The sequence below is a fragment of the Vigna umbellata genome, chromosome 2 (genome assembly GCF_029865625.1).
Source record: "Vigna umbellata cultivar VRB3 chromosome 2, Vumbellata_1.0, whole genome shotgun sequence".
NCBI classification, from domain to species: Eukaryota; Viridiplantae; Streptophyta; class Magnoliopsida; order Fabales; family Fabaceae; genus Vigna; species Vigna umbellata.
Window position 1 is genome coordinate 26,420,438 of NC_142166.1, and position 23,096 is coordinate 26,443,533.

At 36.3% G+C, this 23,096-nt stretch overlaps 2 protein-coding genes across 2 annotated transcripts; one reads left to right on the forward strand and one right to left on the reverse strand.

Annotated features, from left to right (window-relative positions):
- The first annotated feature begins 7,997 nt into the window (after positions 1-7,997).
- Positions 7,998-9,132, forward strand: LOC148203708 (uncharacterized). The gene is made up of 3 exons (XM_088106516.1): positions 7,998-8,315; positions 8,406-8,514; positions 8,600-9,132. The coding sequence occupies exons 1-3, from the start codon at positions 7,998-8,000 to the stop codon at positions 9,130-9,132; spliced, it is 960 nt and encodes a 319-aa protein (XP_087962642.1).
- Positions 9,133-14,982: 5,850 nt separating this feature from the next.
- On the reverse strand, positions 14,983-16,391 carry LOC148203709 (uncharacterized). Its single transcript, XM_088107561.1, has 2 exons — positions 15,654-16,391; positions 14,983-15,036 (listed from the first exon to the last, which is right to left on the reverse strand). The coding sequence occupies exons 1-2, from the start codon at positions 16,389-16,391 to the stop codon at positions 14,983-14,985; spliced, it is 792 nt and encodes a 263-aa protein (XP_087963687.1).
- Between the last annotated feature and the right edge of the window lie 6,705 nt (positions 16,392-23,096).

The following is a 23,096-nucleotide window of genomic DNA, read 5'->3' on the forward strand; positions in this document are numbered from 1 at the left end:
CCCCGTTAACATCTCAAGAAGTACAACACCCAAACTGTAAACATCATTGTATCTTCTTCTGCTTTAGTTTTCAAAAGGGTTTCTTTTAGCCTTGTTTTTTAACGCAACTGATATATGAAATATTCATAGTGTATATGTTCTTAGTCCTCATTATATATATGTTGAACTGTTTTTCTTAGTCATTGTAAGGGGAATGACTGTTTAAGCTTTATTTTGGGTAAGAACTGAGTGAGAGTAACTTTGTTCTTCTTGAACTTTAATTTCACATCCCCTTCAACCATTATACCATTTTGTTTAAGCAATTGATTGATCAATAACTCAATCAGATTAAGCACATTTGTTTCTGAAAATCTTCCACCTTTGTTGATAATTCACTCAAATGTTGATACCTAACCAAATCCAATCACTGATCATTAGCAAGCACAACACATACCATCCCTACAAGCCTATATACTTCGAAGCTGATTTCTGAGATTAATTTTACAGCTTTCTCCATCTTAGAATTCTTCCATCTCTCTAACAACCTCTTCTCTTGACTAATAGGGTCTTCGACTAGCACTATCTTAGATTTATCCTTCACCCCAAACATGTGAAGAAAGGGCTTTGAATCCCTTTCAAGCTATTGTTTGATTATTTTGTTTGCCCAAATTAAATTCTGGATTATTGAATTAATGGAATGAAATCTAATGAACAAAGCTAACCACAAAAACAATTTAGAACTCTAAATTTGGCTATAGGAGTTGCCAATTTGAACATTTTTTCTTGCTGGACAGCCTCTTTGAATTGACAAATTATGCTCCTTCTCCACTTCCTAAGATGCCACATTAGTTGGAAAAGGTTTGTAAAACTAGACTGCACCTCAAAGTCTTTAGAACACCACAATTTCACACATAAATTAGCACCAAAGTAGATCAAAAACTGCACCAGAAGTGGTCACTGGACAACACCAAAATCTGACTTGAATTGGTCAATTTTAACATGCCAACAAGCTTAAAACTAATAGAAATAGGTGTAAAATAGAAGTATGCACTCAAATGGATTCTAAGAAAGGTTCTTCAACAGATGAAGAAAGCAAGAAAAACTAAAACATGTTTTACTCCAACCAAAATGGAATTTTATACCAACTTCATCAAAACAACACTTTGATAATACTTTCAGCAACTTTATTTCATCAATTTAAAGTTGTTTGAACTCTAATTGGGTTCAAAACCAAACTGTATAGCAGATTAACCCTTTTAGTTCCCAATTTCACTAAAAAATGAAGTTTGAATATGCAAATTGAACATAGATGAATTTGGCTTCAATTTGAATGTTCTAACAAGTTTAAAACAACAATTACGACTTGTTTAAACTGCCAAATAGCACAAAATCACTGCTGCACGAAAATTGACACCCAATACAACTTTTTCTTCTTCAAAATGACTACTAAAAATGCACTATAATGGTTAAAATTTGCAAACTGCACTAAACTAGCCTAAGGAACTTATAAGAAGCTGTCCTAACAAGTTTAGAATGGTAAAACGTAGCTAATTAGAAACTCACACTATAAAAACAACCTAAATGTCAAAATTTGGCAACTTAAACCCAAAAAGTGTACTAAATAGGTGAGAAAATGGGAATTTTTCTAAAGTAACCTAAGAATGTGTATTCTACACATCCTAATAGGTTTAAAGTTGTTAAAGGAAGGTAAGAAACATGTCAAAATAGACGAAGTAGCTAAATCTCAAAGTTTGCCTAGTTGAAACCTAAAATAGTAGATGAAGTAGCTAGAAATCACTACTCAAACCTCAAAAAAGGTGTACTACAATTGCAAATTGCACTAAACTAGGAAAATAAACTAGAAAGAAACTATCCTAACAAGTTTAGAATGGTAAAACGTAGCAAATTAAGAACTCACACTACAAAAAACTACTAAAACTCAAAATATGACAACTTAGAACATAAAAGTAGTACCTAAAATACACAAAAAGTGCAAAGAATGCAAATTCTATTAAAGTACTAACATCCTAACATGTCTAGAGTAGTGAAATGGACCTAGGAAACTATTGAAAAGCAAAGAATTAGGTACAACTCAAAATTTGAGTAGTTTGAACCTAAAAAGTGTGCTTATAAGGGTCTGAATTTGCACCCAGACCTAATGTACACTTATTTTAACTAATGTGAACATCCTAACATGTCTACAGTAGTGAAATGGACATAGGAAACTATTGAAAAGCAAAGAATGAGGCAAAACTCAAAATTTGAGTAGTTGGAACCGAAAAAGTGTGCTTAAAAGGTGAGAATTTGCAACCAGACCTAATGTACACATATTTTAACTAATGTGAACATCGTAACATGTCTAGAGAAGTGAAATGGACCTAGTAAACTATTATAAAGCAAATAATTCCATAAACCTCAAATACATAATGTGTGGTTCATCAAAATTTTGCATAATTGAGTCATTAAATGTCATTTTTCGTTCTGCTGTGATTCTGTCATGTTTGGAAGTTGAAACAAGTCCAAATTGTTGTATTAAAGTTGTTAGAACCATTGATATGAAGTTAGAATGACATGTATGCAATTTAGTATGTCAAACCATCATATTTGAGCCATATTCGGAACTTCCAAAGTGAATGTGAGTGGCAGTTCTGTTTTGTGCCTAATTAGAGTTCAAACAAGTGTGTTTTGAGTCAATTTTGGGAAGTAGACAAGTTATTTTGCGTAGCAGTTTGGTTGGCTTAAATTTGAGTTTTAACATGTTTGTTTTCATCAAACAAATTTCCTGAAGTGTTTAGTTTTGACCTATACCTACTGTTGTGTGATTAGCGAATCTCAAACCACCAATTTTCTACTTATTGCACTGGTCCAATTTTCCCATTTCTGAATCTGTATGGCATTTGGTAAATGGATGAACATCTTGCAATTTTATTTCCTTGCAGAAATTTGTTATCAAACCTGCAGCCCACCAGGGATTGGTTTGCTGATTGTGATTGTGTAGCTGGTTCTTCACCAAATTTGGTTTGTCACTAGATACTTTTATAACTATTTGATTGCCTAAAGGATGTTAAAATGTATTATATATCCATGCTTTTATAGATATTTGATTGCCTAAATTATGTTGATGTCTATATTGTATGTTCATGTATATTGTCTTTCATTTATTAGGCTACAACTTGATTAAGTTAAGTAGTCTTTCAAAATCCTATGGTACTACACACATTCTCAAAGCAATGAGAAGGGTAAAAATACTATAAACACTTAGAACCTACAAAATATTTGGAAGTACTCTAGATAAGAGAACTTCAGTAGTAATAAGTTGTCTTCTCCAACTTTAATACACAGCCCCTTAGGATGTCTAAGGCATTTCAATACTGAGGACTTCTCTTTGCATGCCCTTATTGAATGCCTATGACAATAGTGTTCAAATTGCCTTCCATGTTCGACTTGAGTAGTAATAGGTTTATTACTTATGTCACATGGAGTGTTGTTGTTTTGGCTAAGTTTTTATTTGTTTGGCTTGTCACAGAACATGGCCCATTTTCCCAACCATCGTGGATGGATGTACGACCGTTGTTATAGTGGAAGGAGAGGTTTGAAGGAATCTTTTGTGATTGGAGTTGAAGAGTTTGTGGAGACGGCCAGACGATATCAATATTATGCCCTTGATGGAGGGATTCGATGTCCATGCATGAAGTGCGAATGTACAAGGATTTTGAAAGATCATGATGTCAAACTTCACCTTTACCAAAAAGGGTTCATGCCTAATTACACCGTTTGGACATTTCACGGTGAAGAAATTCCTTCGACCTCCACTCCAGCTGAAAAGCGGCTTGCATCAGGTTCGAATACTATTGTACATACCTCTGAGATAGATCAATTTTCCTATATGCAAGAGATGGTCGACAATGCTCTTCGTCACCATGCTGAACAAGAAGCAAACGATAGTCATGATGAAGAGCCTCCAAATGAAACCACTCAGATGTTTTACAATTTACTGATAGAGGCAAATCTACCTGTATTTGAAGGTTCATTTGAGTCAAAATTGTCAGTGTGCATTAGACTCATGGCTGGCAAATCTAATTGGAACGTTCCCATTCAAGCAGTGGACTTCTATACAAAATTGATGTTAGATTTGACACCACCACACAATTTTATGCCGAAGAATTATTACCAAGCCAAAAAATGTGTTTCAAAGTTGGGATTGGAAGTTAAGAAGATTGATTGTTGTGTTAATGGATGCATGTTATTCTATGACAATGACAGTGGCAAAAATGATGCGTTGTTGGTTGAATGCAAGTTTTGTGGCTCACCTCGATATCATACGATGCATGCTGGACGGAGGCAAAAAAACCCAATTCCCTTAAGGTCGATGTTCTACTTGCCTATAATTCCTAGATTACAAAGAATGTTTACTTCAATGCAAACATCAGAACACATGACATGGCATGATGGTAACAAAACTAAAGGATTTTTGCGTCATCCTTCTGATGGTGAAGCTTGGAAGCACTTAAATCGTAAACATCCATCCTTTGCTAGTGAACCGCGTAACGTCAGACTTGGTCTATGCTCTGATGGGTTTACCCCGTACATTCAGGCGTCTGCATCACCATATTCATGTTGGCCCGTGATAGTTACCCCATACAATCTACCACCTGAGATGTGTATGACAAAGCCTTACATGTTTTTATCGTGTATAATACTAGGTCCATGTAATCCCAAATCATTGATTGATGTTTATTTGGAGCCATTGGTTGATGATTTGAAGAAGTTGTGGAATGGTGTTTGGACGTATGACGTTTCAAGGAAGCAAAATTTCCTTATGAGGACAGCCTTGATGTGGACTATTAATGACTTCCCAGCTTACGACATGTTATCTGGTTGGAGCACGCATGGTCGATTAGCTTGTCCACATTGCATGGAACATACAAAGTCATTCCAATTGAGTTATGGCTGGAAAAGTAGTTGGTTTGACTGCCATCGACGGTTCTTGCCCATTGATCACCCCTTTAGAAGAAACAAAAAGGCATTTCGTAAAGGGCAAGTTGAAACGGATATGCCCCCGCCAAAGTTGACTGGATCACACGTTTGGAGAAGAGTGAAAGATTATCCAAAAGTCACTGAATCTGGTCAGAATAGGATAGAAGGGTTTGGAGAATGGCATAATTGGACTAAAAGAAGCATATTCTGGGAACTTCCCTATTGGAAAGACAACTTGCTAAGACACAACCTCGATGTCATGCATACAGAAAAAAACTTCTTTGACAATGTCTTCAACACAGTTATGAATGTTATAGGTAAGACAAAAGATAATGAGAAAGCAAGAAAAGATTTACCTTTGTATTGTGGACGAAAAGACTTAGAGTTGAAGGCGCAAGGTAACGGCCGAATATTTAAACCAAAAGCAAATTACACCATGTCAAAAGACGAGTCAAGAATAGTGTGTGGATGGATCAAGGAGCTTAGAATGCCAGATGGATATGCTTCTAACTTGTCTAGATGTGCCAATGTTCAGAACGGTACTATTCAAGGGTTGAAGAGTCATGATTGTCATGTATTCATGGAGACTTTCATCCCTCTTGCGTTCAGTTGTCTGCCAATGCACGTGTTAAATCCACTGATAGAAATCAGTAACTTCTTTAAAGATTTGTGTTGCACGACACTAAAGGAGAATTCCCTTAAAAAGATGGATGAAAATATCCCAATTATTCTCTACAAATTGGAAAGAATATTTCCTCCTGCATTCTTTGATTCAATGGAGCATATTCCAATTCATCTTGCATATGAAGCTTGGCTTGGGGGACCGGTGCAATACAGGTGGATGTATCCATTTGAAAGGTTTATGGGAGAATCCAAACGTTCAGTTAAAAATAAAGCTAGAGTAGAAGGCTCAATTTGTGCAACTTACTTGCACAGAGAGACAACGTATTTTTGTTCACATTATTTCAAAAACTTCATGTTATCCCTCACTCATGTCAGAAATGAAATGCAATGGAAAGTTGAACCACGTGAAGGTGCATTATCAGTTTTCCGACAATGTGGCCGTCACGCAGGGAAAGAATTCACACATTGGTTAACTGATGTTGAATTCAATTCTGCTCATGTCCATGTCTTAATCAATTGCAGTGAAGTTAAGCCGTACCTTGAGTATGTCATCATCCATCTCTTATCTTTCCAACGACACAATTGCTATACACTAATGAATTTCATTTGTACCAGCTCATTTCTTGTGGCTGAGCAAGTCGTAGAAGGAAATACTTCTGCTAGAATACACTCTGAGTTTCCCCAATGGTTTAGAAATTAGGTCTGTAGTTTTTCCTACGTTTAGAAATCGGTTAATTTGACTCTTGCTTTTATAATTTTCTTAATGTCTTTGTAGGTTTTTAATCAGGCATTAACTCCCACACTTCAAGAGTTAAGACATCTCTCGAATTGGCCAATGAGATGTGTCAAAGAATGGCACACTTACTTCACCAATGGTTACAAATTCCATACACATGAATGGTCTAAAGGAAAGAAAACATCAAATTGTGGTGTGTATGTGAAGGGCCTAACAGAGGTTGTTATGATGATTTCTACGACATCATTCATAAAATATATGCGCTAGAGTACAACAGCACTACTTCTCCAAACAGAGTAGTACTTTTTTATTGTGAATGGTTTGATCCTTCTAGAGCTGGTACTAGAGTTGATCCACGCTTTAATATTGTCGAACTCAACCAGAGATTAAGATATAAACCGTTTGATCCTTTCATTCTACCAACTAATGTCAGACAGGTTTATTATGTGCCATATCCACCATTCCGCAATATTGACAAGCGTGGTTGGGCCGTAGCAATACAAACCAAGCCTAGAGGTCGCATTGACTCAAATGAGGTTGAGGAAGATGTTGCATACCAACTTGACCAAATGTCACAACCACAAGAAATTATTGAAGTTGAACGTATAACCGCATTGGTCGACCCTGATGGTGATGGAGATGATTTAGAAGCAACAATACAAGGTGATGAAGAACAAGAAGAAGAGGAAGAACAAGAAGAAGAAGAAGAAGAAGAAGAAGAAGATGATGATGATGATGATGACGAAGAAGAAGAAGAAGATGATGATGATAATGACGATGATGAAGAAGAAGACGATGAAGATGAAGATCATGATGACGACGATTAAATGTTGGACATCTATTGTAGCAAATTGAACTATCATTTGAATAGAGTTATCTAAAATAACATCTTAAAAGTTGTATGCAATTATTTACATATTGACTTTAAAAACCATTGATCCTTCCTTATTCATTTCTTTTTTTCCCTTTATTTGTAACCATTTCAATGCAGTAATGACAGGACAAGGTTCAGAACGTCCTGATAAAGGAAAGGGGGTAACAAGGCCTAAAAAGAGGCAACGACAGGCACCAAAGTATGTACTTAGGGTGCCTGCTAGACTACCTACCATTGCCTCCTCCGGTACATCATCTGTGGGGCCTCCTCCTACCCCTACGATACAGCCTCTTACCCATGCAGTACACCCTTCTCCTACTCCTGCAGCACACCCTTCTACTACCCCTGCAGCAGACCCTCTTCCTCCTCCTGTGATTATAACCCCCACTCCTCCCCCTGTGGTTATTACCCCCACTCCTCTCCCTGACCCTACTTCTATACCTTCCTCATCTTCTATACCGCCTTCTGAGACTGTCACACCATCTGCTGATCCAGATTCAAGTGGTGATGGTGAAGGTCTTGACCCGCCCCTCCATGATCGACCGTGGATTGAGCCGTATGGTAAAGGGTAAGATTTTAATCTCTTCATATAATTTGATCTTTATGCATTATTGTAATTGAAATGACTTTTATTATGCAGGTTTATTCCATCTAGGGTTGCTTCCCAGGCCATCACACGTTCAATTAAGCAACAGTTTTTAAGTCCATGGCCTACTTGGGGAGCAATACCTGATGACGACAGAAAGCCATTCTGGGAGCGCTTTCAGGTGAATAATCCATTAAACTAATTGTTCCTCTTATTTTAGTATGTTCATTAATCCATGTTTGTTCTGTTTAATGTTACAGATGAAGGTGCAGTGGAAACCTGAACATGAGACACAGATACACAGAAATTTCCACATGAAAGCATCTCATCGGCTCTCAGAGATGTTCAGGGATGCCCGCAATGCAGGAGAGCGCCCTTACTGGCTGGGCGAACAAATTTGGAACTCTTTACTGGCTCATTGGAATACAGTAGAGTTTCACAATAAGTGTGCCAAGGCGCAGAGAAACAGAGCATCTGAAAAGGGTGGCACCTTGCATACTGGTGGGTCGATAACCATTCATGAGCATGCCATTCGTATGGTAAAATTTCATTACATACTTTTTCTTTCATATATAAGTTATGTATTTTATATTTCATATGTACACTTGTAATTGTAAATTATGTTACAGGCACAAGCTCTGGGACGGGCGGTCCATGTTGATGAGGTCTTTGCACAGACTCATGTAAGGAAGGGCACTAATCAATTCGTTGATGAAAGATCTCGGAAGACTCATGTAAGCAAATAACACTATTACTATTACTAAGTTTTCATTTATGTTATTCTATCATTCCCTAACATTGCTTTTAATGTTTGAACAAGAAGAATTTTCTACGAGACTTTCACAGGTTAGATCTGAACATGAGTCAGCTCTTACACCGGATGATGGCAATAATGCAGAAGACGACATACGTAGGACACAGTGCTGGGTCGAGATCGTTGGTGGCAAGAAAAAGGGTCGACTGTACGGTGCAGGACAACTTGCTGCAAATTATACAGCATCGAGAGGAGGTACTCTGAAGCACCAACCTTCTTCTTCCACCACTGCTCCTGACGAGGTTGTTCTCCGCCTCACGCAGGCATTGGAGCAACGTGACCAGGAAATCACTGATCTGAGAGCAGAGTTTACAAACTTTAAGGCCCTGGTCATGAGAGTGTTGCCTGAAACATCACAGGACGTACAAAATATCCCTCCGACCCAGCCACGACCCTCCTCGTCACCCGCTGCCCCAATGCAGCCCACATCAGTCCAACCTTCATCAGTCCAACCCTCATCTGTCCAACCCACACCAGTCCAGCCATCAATAGAGGAGCAGGATGATGAAGATCATTCTGATGATAACTATGTACATTATTAGTTTCATTTCCTTATTACTCGTTATACAAACATTTGGATATTAGAACATTTAGAGTTTAGATCATTTCGATGTTACATCAACTGGGTGACTTTTGATGTTAGAACATCATTTCGTACATTGTTTTATGTTTTAACTATAAATACATGTTCCATGTTATAATGGATGTTCTATGGATTAATGGATGTTCTATGGATATTGATCAATGATTGCATCTTCGAGATGCACATTATGCAGGTCTGTATGTGCTTGAAAACTGTTATACAGGTCTGTTTGTGCATCAAAACTGTTATGCAGGTCTGTATATGTTATTGGTTTCATAACAAATAGAATTTTCCCGCACATTTCCATCCAACTTACCGAAGGCTTTTGCCCGTCGGTAAATAACCACGTTAGGTTATTACCGAAGGCTTTTGCCCTTCGGAAATTACCGAAGGCTTATGGCCCTCGGTAATTACCGAAAGGCAAAAGCCCTCGGTAATTGTTAGCGACAAGGGATTTACCGAGGGCTCGTTGGCTGTCGATAAGTGATGGACAAATTTATGAACACCAAAATATGATGTCACAAACTTGTTTTTCAATCGGCAAGTATGACCGAATCGTTCAAGTAATAAACTTGGTAAGACCAAGTATCGTTCTTCCCAAAGGACTCACGGCCTAGTTTAGTTATGTGGTTTCTTGATTAGCTAAGACTTACAGACGAAATATTTGGAGTTTAATATGCAAGACAGAAAATAAACATGTATGCATGAAGTTTTGATCAATGGCAAAAAGCAAAAGATAAACACTTTCAATGATATTAATATATGAATATGTTGTTGGGGGTCAATTTCATCTTATCCACTCTCATATATTTTAGGAATTCAACATTCAAATCATCATTGTTAATGCCACTCTCTAAAGTACCTTTCTAGAAGGCTTCTCCCTAATCACGAGTTCATACAATTCCTAGCATTCCTAATGATCAGTTCATAAGTGCAGGAGCTTAACGACAACCAATATCATATTGGGAGAAATTCCCCGGATCTAGACTTCCCCGTAAGTGCCCGTATCGACAAAACCAATAATCATGCATCGAATGAGTTAAACAATGCAAGCATTAAGCAAAGAGGAAAAACCCTAACTAATGATGAAAAGAAAGCATAAGTCTTAATTAAAAGATGTAAAAACAGATTCCATATATGAGAGTTTCACAAGATTACATTGATTCCCCAACAAACATACAGAGTTTAGTTCACCATATTCATGGTGAACCTAGATGAATTACAATGAAAGAATGAAAGAATAAACCCTAAAAAGGTGAAGAGGAAGCCTCAGCATCCAAGATCCTCCTTCAAAGGGGTGGAAGAGAGAGTGTTTGCTTCGTTCCAGCCAAAGATGCCTAACCCTAGGAAACCCTAAAGCTTATATATCATTCGTAAATTACAAAAAGTCAAGTCCAAGCCCATTAAAGTGCCGCTCAGCGGTAAAATACCGCTCAACGGTGAGTGCGTGACTTGTTTTCTCCCCTCAGCGGCCATTTTGCCCCTCAGCGGACCTCACGTGACTTCCAGAGTGCCGCTCAGCGGTAAACTGCCGCTGAGCGGTGACTTCGACTTCTCCTTTTTGCACTTTTTGTTGTCTTTTCTGATTTCAACTCTCTCCTTCTTCACTTCTTTCACCAAATTCACCTTAAAACCTGCACAAAAACACTGAAATCAAGCATAAACCTGTCCAGCTTTCTTATTTCCAAAAATATAAAGAAAAGCATGATTTCAAGCTAGTTTCTAAGTGTAAAGGTTGCTTTTAGTTTCAATTTTAATCATAAAAATAACAGTTTTTCAACTGTTATCAATAAGCCGTCTGTAAATACTATTTTCCGAGGGCTTTTGGCATTTTCCGAGGGCTTTTGGCCTTCGGTAATTCCCTACTTTTTTGTAGTGAGTAGAAGTGGTGTCACGGTAGAGGATAGTAGCAAGGTGATTAGATAGGAGTATATGTGTACGGTGACGCTGTAACGTAGAGTTTTAGCGGGTTTTCATTTTATTTTTATATGCTGGAACCGAGAAGAATTTGTCATTTTCTTTAGAATAGACACCACTTTCTTTTGATTGAAGTTTATTCCAGAAGCACATTTTATTTTCTTATTAGAAGCACACGGTGATTGATGATTTCATTCGGAGTAGTTGGCCCATTTCATTTTTAACTTTACTGTTCATGCATTTATTTTTAAGTGTTATGTCCGTGAATGATATGCGTTGTTATGTCTTCAATCAGCAATTCATTTCTTTAGTTCAATAGTTGCATTTTAATAGATTAACCGCATTCGCTGAATTGTACTTCTGCTGCGTTGAATTCCATAATGTTAAATGCATTTTCTTCCAAGCTTGATTTATGCTTTAATTAGTTCACACACTTTAGGGCAGTTGAATTTAATATTTTCACTTACTTTAATGATTTTATGTTCGGTTGTGTTTAATTTTCGGTTTCATTTTTTAGTCAAATTGCATTCACAAACCTTTCACAAAACCCCCTTCTAATGTGTTTGACCTGACACTCGAACCACATTTGGTCCTTGAGAGACGATCTAGGAGTTACTTCCTAGCACTATGATAACAGTTGAAAAACTGTTATTTTCATGCTTGAAATTGATACTAAAAGCAACCTTTAACACTTAGAAACTAGCTTGAAATCACGTTTTTATTCATATTTTCAGTAATAAGAGAGCTGGACAGGTTTATGCTTGATTTCAGTGTTTTTGTGCAGGTTTTAAGGTGAATTTGGTGAAAGAAGTGAAGAAGGAGAGAGATGAAATCAGAAAAGACATCAAAAAGTGCAAAAGGAGAAGCCGCAACTGCCGCTGAGCGGCAGTTTACCGTTGAGCGGCACTCAGAAGCTCACTGGGGATCCGCTGAGGGGCAAAATGGCCGCTGAGGGGAAGAAACCAACTCACGCACTTACCGCTGAGCGATACTTTACCGCTGAGCGGTACTTTACCGCTGAGCGGTACTTTACTGCTGAGCGGCACACTTATGGGCTTGGGCCTAAATTTTCTGTAATTTTAGAATAGTATATAAGCTTTAGGACGTCCTAGGGTTTGTATCTTTGGTAGAAACGAAGCAAACACTCTCTCTTCCACCCCTTTGAAGGAGGATCTTGGATGCTCAGGCTACCTCTTCACCTTTCTAGGGTTTTTATCTTTGATGGAACAATCGGTACCGTTATAGAGTCGCGCAGCGGAATAAAATATTTGAAAAACGTGTTACTGTCACAAATCAAGTTTTGATAGTCCGTTTTAGAAAAACAATTTTCTTAGAGAAAATTTATCAAACAGTTGATATACGTAAAATAATATGAGTGTAGAGAGCAAGAAAATTCAACACAAAATTTTTATCCTGGTTCGATTCAAAAGAATCTACGTCCAGTTGTTAATCACTATAAAAAGTGATTAACGTTTTCACTAAAAACAGTTTTACAAATTACAATAAGAGTGAATAAAAACAAATAAAAAACCTTCCTTCGACGAACGAACCGGAAGAAGAACACTCTGCCAACTCGAAGAGAACCGCTCCAACTATCGTCAAACGAAACACGAGCTTCTCCTATTCACGAGACCAGGCAAAGCACCTTGCTAACTCGAAGAGAGCTTGCTCCGACTATCGACACACGACACGCGAGCCTCTCCTGTTCACGAGACCAAGCAAGGGAACTTGAACTATAGCTTCTGAGAACTTCCTCTGACAAACAGTATTCTGCAAGAGCTTCTGTTCAACAACGTTACTAGTGATCTTCCCAGAAACCCAATATATAGCTAGCTGTTCTGAATATGTAAGGTTAAGTCTCAACTGCCACGAATAATCGATTATTGTAAGTGATAATCGATTATTCAAGTCCGTTACAGGGTTTTCAAAATGTGATAATCGATTATATGATGTGATAATCGATTATTCCTGTATGACTCTGTGATAATCGATTATAGCCATTCCATAATCGATTATTGCAGTTAAAAATGCAAGTTTACAAGGTTTACAAGAATTTCCTACTACATTTAATTTCTACAAATTGCTTTTAACTAATTCTAATATCTTCTTCAACTAAAACTTCTTGTAGCATCATCAAAACAAATTTCTTCAAGATTTACCAATACTCCTTATTGGTAACAATCTCCCCCTTTTTGATGATGATCAAAAATTCAATTTTAAAAGCAAGTTTGGCTTACCTGCAAAACATACAAGCTAACCAACAACAACAAGGTTAGCAATACCTGTAATAATTTATACTTCTCCCCTTGTATTATTCTTCTCCCCCTTTTTGATCAGAAGCAAAAAGATCGGATGTTAAAGGCTCCCCCTAAATATGATCTCCCCCTCAATTAATCAAAGGATGCATATAATCAAGAGATCATTTTATTTATGAAAATAAAGATTACATTATAAGAAGACACATAACAGACAGAATTATAACATAGATGAAATGGCAAGTAAACAACAAAACAGTCTAACATAGAACCTATATCTAAAACTCAGGACTAGGAGATCTCTCGGGAGGTTGAATGTTGAGATGATTCTCGATGTTAGATAGACGAACATCAAGATCAAGAAATTGATCAACCATGTACTCATCAACCTATATCTAGATTTGATTTCAGCAGTATTTGGGTGCAAAGGAGTGTCTAATAATCGATTATGGGGGGCTATTTATAAGAAAAATGGACAAACTAGCCGTTTATGGTCGTTTATAGCCGTTATGGGATGCTCCAACGGCTCTATTTTTGAAACTGTCAGCGTGATAATCGATTATGGCTCGTGATAATCGATTATCAGTTCAATAATTACTGCCCAGAATTGCATGATAATCGATTATGCATAATGATAATCGATTATCTGCTCAAGATTTTCCAGAATTGAATTTGATGCATGAATAATTGATTATAACTTAGTGATAATCGATTATGAAGCGTTAAGTTTACGAAAAATGCAAAAATTTGCATAGATTTTGATTCTAAGATATGTCTAACACTCCTAACTCTCTTCTAAGTTCATAAAGTAAAGATACTCCCTTAAATATGCAATTCAAATTTAGTTTTTAGCATACTCAATTAACCCACGAAATCAACAACCACTTTTCAAACAATTAAGATATCAATGATTAAGCAACCAATTTATAAACTAAAATGAATGCAACAGTAACTTAAATGGAAATGATCACAACTGCTACAGGTTTGACATGAAAGCATTTCAGCTAGCACAATTAGTTAAAAAAAATTAACTTTGACAACACAATTTACAACTTTCAAAACAACAACTATGATTCATGCACTCTCATATCCCAATCTGTTCAACCCAATGAATTCAACTCTGCATATAAAACAACATATATAAAAATTAAAACAACAATATGCAGTAATCAGATTTAATTCAATAACATTGTTTATCTTGGTTCAATGGATTTTATCCATGAAATATTGGCAAACCAGAATTTAAAACTGAAAAATTGACTCAAACAAGGAAATGCAGTTCCGACAACTGCTTTTAAAGACTATTCTACAGTGATTTTCACAATTTGAAATCAAGCTTTATGCGGAGCAAATCATAGCTCATATGGCATGCATATAAATAGATCTCCACAGAAAACATCTGTGAAACGGAAATGCCAATTCAATCATCAAATAACTTAATTATCTAAAAATGCCAATGAAAATCTATCAACCAACTCATTTAAATGAATATAACAGTAATCACATAATGGAAAATTAGAAAGATAACCAGAACAAAGTGCAATAACACAGTTCAAACAACACTTAGCTCAATCACATGGAGTTCGAACCAAGGCTTTGAATGCCATTTGATGGATTCACTTCCTGCTCTTAGATCATTATTTCCGAAAGCATAATACCATGGATCTCTCCTCTCCTTTTGAGAACTTAACCTGCAAAACAAAACAATAGAGTTTTGGTCCCCATAATCTCATTTGGGTCCTTTGAGGTTAGAGACAATTTACTTTATAACAGGAATCCAAACATATTTTCCATTTGGAACATCAAAATGTTTAATTCTACATTTGTTAGAAGTATGTCCCTTTTTCATACAATAAAAACAACAAACATCATGCACCTTGTTTTTCACAAAAGTCCCTTTCTCAACCCAAACTCTACGAGTTCTCTTAACTTTAGACTTTTTATGAAGATGCATGTTTATATTTCTAAGATTGCTCTTCCTAAAAACATTTTGAACATGTGAGATAGGCTTGATTTCTTTAGAAAGTAAATTTTCCAATATGTCAATGTCAAACATGTGACTTTTACAAGATAAACACTCAACAGGTTTTTCATTTGAATTAGATTCAGACAATTTTGTTTCAAGATTACTAACTTTGTTTCTTAATATGACTTCCTCATCTAATGTATTATCATACTTAATTTGCAATTGTTTAAATTCCTTTTTCAAATTTTTATGAGCAACATTCAATTTTTCAGATTCATCAAGCAATTCAAGAAAAGCTTTTTGCAAATCAAATTCACTAGATTCAGAATTAGAACAACTTACTTGGCTTGCAGTGTCATCAACATTAGTTGTCAAACATAAGTTTGTTTCTTCAACAGAATCACTTGAACTACTTGAGTCATTATCAACCCAAGCAATGTGAACCTTCTTTTTCTTGTGAAGTTTCTTTTCTTTTCTTTCTTTACTTCTTTTGTTGCTTGCACAGTCAGCTTTCAGATGGCCTCTTTCACCACATCCATAACATTTGAAACTTGAAGAAGAACCTTGATAGTCCTTCTTTTTCTTCAAGATTTGGCTGTCAGATGATTTAACGTTGGCCATCAAGCATAGATTTTCTTGCTCATTTGAATCGCTTGAGCTTGAGGAGTTTGATGTAGACCATGAGTTCGAACAAGTCAACTTAGCCACATTCAATACTTCATCATGAGTGACTCTTAAAAATTTCCACATTTCCTGAGCACTTTTATAAACAGATACTTTGAAAAAATCATCAATGGTTAGTGCAGATAAAATTATATTCCGAGCCTTAATATCAAATTGGGCTCGTCTATTTTCCTCAACAGTCCAGTTAAAATAAGGTTTTTCAGTCTCTACACCATCAACAGTATTCATAGGAATATAAGGGCCATTTTGTACAGCTTCCCAAATACCTCTATCAACAGACCCCATAAAAATCTCCATTCTAACTTTCCAAAAAGCATAGTTATCACCAGTAAACAATGGAGGTCTGTTAATGGAAGCACCCTCAGCATATACATGGTTTTGATTGTGACCAGCCATTTTCGCAAATTTTGAAAAACTATCAAAGCAAGCTCTGATACCAATTGATGGAACAATCGGTACCGTTATAGAGTCGCGCAGCGGAATAAAATATTTGAAAAACGTGTTACTGTCACAAATCAAGTTTTGATAGTCCGTTTTAGAAAAACAATTTTCTTAGAGAAAATTTATCAAACAGTTGATATACGTAAAATAATATGAGTGTAGAGAGCAAGAAAATTCAACACAAAATTTTTATCCTGATTCGATTCAAAAGAATCTACGTCCAGTTGTTAATCACTACAAAAAGTGATTAACGTTTTCACTAAAAACAGTTTTACAAATTACAATAAGAGTGAATAAAAACAAATAAAAAACCTTCCTTCGACGAACGAACCGGAAGAAGAACACTCTGCCAACTCGAAGAGAACCGCTCCAACTATCGTCAAACGAAACACGAGCTTCTCCTATTCACGAGACCAGGCAGAGCACCTTGCTAACTCGAAGAGAGCTTGCTCCGACTATCGACACACGACACGCGAGCCTCTCCTGTTCACGAGACCAAGCAAGGGAACTTGAACTATAGCTTCTGAGAACTTCCTCTAACAAACAGTATTCTGCAAGAGCTTCTGTTCAACAACGTTACTAGTGATCTTCCCAGAAACCCAATATATAGCTAGTTGTTCTGAATATGTAAGGTTAAATCTCAACTGCCACGAATAATCGATTATTGTAAGTGATAATCGATTATTCAAGTCCGTTACAGGGTTTTCAAAATGTGATAATCGATTATATGATGTGATAATCGATTATTCCTGTATGACTCTGTGATAATCGATTATAGCCATTCCATAATCGATTATTGCAGTTAAAAATGCAAGTTTACAAGTTTTACAAGAATTTCCTACTACATTTAATTTCTACAAATTGCTTTTAACTAATTCTAATATCTTCTTCAACTAAAACTTCTTGTACCATCATCAAAACAAATTTCTTCAAGATTTACCAATACTCCTTATTGGTAACAATCTTTCATTCTTTCATTATTATTCATCTAGTTTCACCATGAATATGGTGAACTAAACCTTGTATTGTTCTTGGGGAATCAATGTAGTCTTGTGAAACTCTCATATATGGAATTTGTGTTTAAACATCTTATTTGAGATACATGCTTTCTTTGATCATTAGTTAGGGTTTTTCCTCTTTGCTCAATGGTTGCTTTGTTTAACTCATTCAATGCATGATTATTGATTTTGTCGATACGGGAACGTACGGGGAAGTCTAGATCCGGGGAATTTCTCCCAATAGTATATTGGTTGCCGTTAAGCTCCTGCGCTAAAAGAACTAATTATTAGGAATGCTAGGAATCGTATGAACTCGTAATTGGGGATAGGCCTTCTTGAAAGGTAATTTAGAGAGTGGCATTAACAATGATGAAAAGAATGTTGAATTCCTAAAGTATATGAGAGTGGATAAGATGAAATTGATAACCCCAACAACATACTCATCCATATATTCCATTGAAGTGTTTGTATTTTGTTTTAGCCATTGATCAAATTCATGCATACATGTTTATTTTCTGTTTTGCATATTAAAATCCACTTATTTCGTTCTTAAGTCTTAAATAATCAACGAATCACATAACTAAACTAGGCCGTGAGTCCTTTGGGAGAACGATACTTGGTCTTACCGAGTTTATTACTTGAAACGATTCGGTCACACTTGCCGATTGTTCAACAAGTTTGTGGCGCCGTATTTCGGTGTTCATAAATTTGTCATCAAGTTTTTGGCACCGTTGCCGGGGACTTGTGGTTTAATTGGTTAATTTGTGTGATTAGTGATTATCTTTGACTTTAATTTTGAATTTCTATTTTTATTTTTCTGTTTTTATTTTATTTATTTTATTTTATTTTATTTTATTTTATTTTATTTTATTTTATTTCATTTTATTTCATTTTATTTTATTTTATTCTCTGAATCTTATATCTTCTCCTATATCTTTTTGTGCTAACCAAATATTCTAGGGTTTTGTGTTCTTGTGTATGCAGGAGATAATTCGAACTAGGAGCAAGATAACTGCAGAACCTCTTCTTGAAGGTTTAGACGAGAGTAGACGGAGGAGAAGAATCCGAACATCTAGAGAACTTTTCCCTCCTCCGGAAACTCTGTTGCAACCATCACCACAAGGTTCTGACCATAGCACAGAAAATATGGAGAACAATAATATCAGAAGAACTCTTGCTGATTACACCAATACAGCTGGACCTCAGCACTTTAACAGTATAGCTAGACCTAGAGTCAATGCAGCTAACATGGAGGTCAAACCAGCATTGATCCAACTGGTGAAGAGCAATCAATTCAATGGGTTATCTCATGAAAGCCCATATGAGCACCTCACTACATTTAATGAGATCTGCAACACAGTGAAAATCAATGGGGTGCCAGATGAAGCGATCAAACTTAGCTTGTTTCCTTTCTCATTAGGAGGCAATGCTAAGCTTTGGTTAAATTCTTTTCCAGAGGGAAGTTTCACAGAGTGGGAAGCAATGGTAACCAAGTTTCTAAATAAATACTTCCCACAATCAAAGGTGAATAAAGGCAAGCAAGAGATTTCTTCATTCAGGCAGGGCATGGAAGAATCACTGGGTCATGCATGGGATAGATACAAAAGCTTGCTACGAAAAACACCCACACATGGATTCAAAGAAGAGGAAGTAGTCCTAACCTTCCTTGGAGGTCTTGGTTCACAAATCAAGATGATGCTTGATGCCTCAGCAGGAGGAAACATTCAATGGAAAACTCCAGAGGAAGCAACAGAAATTATTGAAAATATGGCTACTAGTGACAACAAACTTAATATTGAAAGAGGATATCTTAGTCAGAAGGAGTTGTTACAATTAAATGATGCTTTGCTTATTCAAAATAGAATTTCTCTCAACAGTTGGAAGAAGTAATTATGAAGCTTTCACAAATACCACAAGAAATACAACAGGTCTCAATGGTTCAAGGGCAACAGCAAAAATGGCAAATGCAATCTACTCCATCTGAGAAGACAACAAAACTTGACGATACTTTCCAAAGATTCTTGAAGACGAATGCATCTTATTGTCAGAATGTGGATGCTGCATTTAAAAATATGGAGATCTATGTTGAGCGAATAGTTGACAAAATGAAACATGATAATCTCAGAAAGGAGTGTAAACCTGTTGTGACCAGAAGTGGTAAAATGTTAGAGGAGAGAAAAAAAGGAAAAGAGGAGAAAGAAAATGAGAGTGAGAGTGAAAAAGAAACATGTGAGTGGAAAGAAAGGGTTGAGAGAGAGAAAAAGAAAAAAGAAGAAGATGAGAGGAGAGAAAAAACAGAGAGAGAAGAGAGAGAGAGGAGAGACAAAAAGAAAAAGAGGGTGAAAAGCCACTTCCTTATCCAAAGAGTTATTCAAGGAAGGAGAAAGAAAAGCAGTTGGAAAGATTCATGGAGTTGTTTAAGAAGCTGGAGATCACTATACCATTCTCTGAAGCATTGCAACAGATGCCAACATATGCAAAGTTTTTGAAGGAACTTCTTACAAAGAAAAACAAGTACATTGAAAAGGAAACTATCAATGTACAGGGTAACTGCAGTGCAATCATACAGAAACTACCTCCTAAACTTAAAGATCCAGGAAGCTTCACTATTCCATGCATCATAGGAGATTTGAAAGTTGGAAGAGCATTGATTGATTTAGGAGCTAGCATTAATTTAATGTCACTATCCATGTGCAGAACAATTCAGGGTTTGGAAATCAAACCGACCAGAATGGCTCTTCGACTGGCGGACAGGTCTCTTAAATATCCATATGGAGTGGTTGAAGATGTTCTAGTGAAGGTTGATAAATTTATATTCCTAATGGATTTTATTGTGATGGAGATGGAAGGAAATAATGATGTTCCTCTTATTCTTGGGAGACCTTTTATGAAGACTGCTAGAGTTTTAATTGATGTAGAAAATGGTAAGCTTAAATTGAGAGTTGATGATGAAGAAGTCACTTTTGACGTATCCAAGGCCATGACATATCCAAATGATGACAAAGCATGTTTTCAATTTGATGAACTTGATGAAATTTGTATGGTGCAAGAAAGGATGGTGCGAAATATTTCTCCATTAGAGAAAACTCTCATTGATGCTTGTGAAGATTTAGATGAAGAAGAAGAGAAATTAATTGATGAATGTCTTATGGACTTGGAAACATTGAAAAAGAGTCCAGTGGAAGATCCAATCTTTGAAATAATTGATAAGGAAGAAGAAGTCAAAGTAAAGACGCCAGAATTAAAAAGATTGCCATCACATTTGAAATATGTTTTTCTAGAAGAAGATGGAACCAAGCCAGTCATCATCAATAACTCTTTATCTCTACAAGAAGAAGAGCAGTTGATAGAAATTTTTAAAGCCAACAAAGAAGCAATTGGGTGGTCAATATCAGATCTTAAAGGTATTAGCCCAACTTATTGTATGCACAAGATTTTTATGGAAGAAGATTATAAACCAAGTGCTCAACCATAGAGAAGGTTAAATCCTGTTGTGAAGGAAGTGGTTAGAAAAGAAGTGTTGAAACTGCTAGAAGCTGGTATCATTTATCCAGTCTCTAATAGTGAATGGGTGAGTCCAGTACAGGTGGTTCCAAAGAAAGGTGGGATGACAGTAATTCATAATGATAAAAACGAACTCATTCCTACTCGTACAGTTACTGGCTAGCGTATGTGTATTGATTACAGGAAGCTGAATAAAGCTACTAGAAAGGATCATTTTCCTATTCCTTTCATGGACCAGATGTTAGAAAGATTATCAGGTCAAGCTTTCTATTGTTTTCTAGATGGGTATTCTGGATACAATCAAATTGTGGTAGATCCAAAAGACCAAGAGAAGACGGCCTTTACTTGTCCTTTTGGTATCTTTGCATATAGAAAGATGCCATTTGGATTATGTAATGCTCCAGCCACATTTCAAAGGTGTATGCAGGCAATTTTTGCATATCTCTTAGAAAAATGTATTGAAGTGTTCATGGATGATTTCTCAGTTTTTGGAAATTCTTTCCAAAGATGTTTGGCTAATTTGAACACTGTTCTCAAAAGATGTGTTCAGACAAATCTTGTTCTTAATTGGGAGAAATGTCATTTCATGGTAACTGAAGGAATTGTTCTGGGGCATAAAATCTCTGCTAAAGGAATTGAGGTAGATAAAGCTAAAGTAGAAGTCATTGAGAAACTGCCTCCACTAACAAATGTAAGGGGGATTAGGAGTTTTCTCGGTCATGCTGGGTTTTATAGAAGATTCATCAAAGATTTCTCAAAAATTGCTAAACCATTGAGTAATCTTTTGATGAAGGATGCTCCTTTTGTGATGAATGAAGACTGTTTGAAAGCTTTTGACACATTGAAGAATAAATTATTGTCAGCTCCAGTAATTGTAGCGCCAGATTGGAATCAAAATTTTGAATTAATGTGTGATGCAAGTGATTATGCAATAGGAGTTGTTCTTGGCCAGCGAAAAGAACAAAAGTTTCATCCAATTTATTATGCTAGCAAGGTTCTGAATGATGCTCAACTGAATTATGCTACCACAGAAAAAGAATTCCTGGCTATTGTGTATGCTTTAGAGAAATTTTGACCTTATCTTATTGGATCTAAGGTGACTGTCTATACAGATCATGCAGCTATCAAATATTTGTTGACAAAGCCAGATTCTAAGCCACGTCTGATTAGATGGGTACTATTGTTGAAAGAATTTGATGTAGAAATTCGTGATAAGAAAGTGATAAAAGTTGAAAAACTGTTATTTTCATGCTTAAAATTGACACAAAAAGCAACCTTTACACTTAGAAACTAGCTTGAAATCATGCTTTTATCCATATTTTAAGAAATAAGAGAGCTGGACAGGTTTATGCTTGATTTCAGTGTTTTTGTGCAGGTTTTAAGGTGAATTTAGTGAAAGAAGTGAAGAAGGAGAGAGATGGAATCAGAAAAGTCAACCAGAAACCAGAAAAGTCAACCAGTCAACCAGAAAAGTCAACCAGTCAACCAGTCAACCAGAATACGGAAAAAGTCAACCATACGAGTTTTGGGCCAGTTTTCTGCGATTTTATGATCTGTTTGGGCTTGGACCCGTTTTCTATTATTTTTATGTCCTATTTAAAGACCTAGATGTCTTAGGGTTTGGTATCTTTGGCAGAAACGAAGCAAACACTCTCTCTTCCACCCCTTGGGGTAGATTGGGAGATGGTGACAGCTCTCCTCTTCTCTTTCTCGGGTTTTTCTATCTCTTTCATTCTTTCATTATTGTTCATCTAGGTTCACCATGAATATGGTGAACTAAACCTTGTATGTTTGTTGGGGAATCAATGTAATCTTTTGAAGCTCTCATATATGGAATTTGTTTTTACATCTTTTATTTAAGATCTATGCTTTCTTTCATCATTAGTTAGGGTTTTTCCTCTTTGCGTAATGCTTGCATTGTTTAACTCATTTGATGCATGATTATTGGTTTTGTCGATACGGGCGCGTACGGGGAAGTCTAGATCCGGGGAATTTCTCCCAATATCACATTGGTTGTCGTTAAGCTCCTGCACTTATGAACTAATCATTAGGAATGCTAGGAATTGTATGAACTCGTGATTAGTGAGAAGCCTTCTTGAAAGGTACTTTAGAGAGTGGCATTAACAATGATGATTTGAATGTTGAATTCCTAAAATAT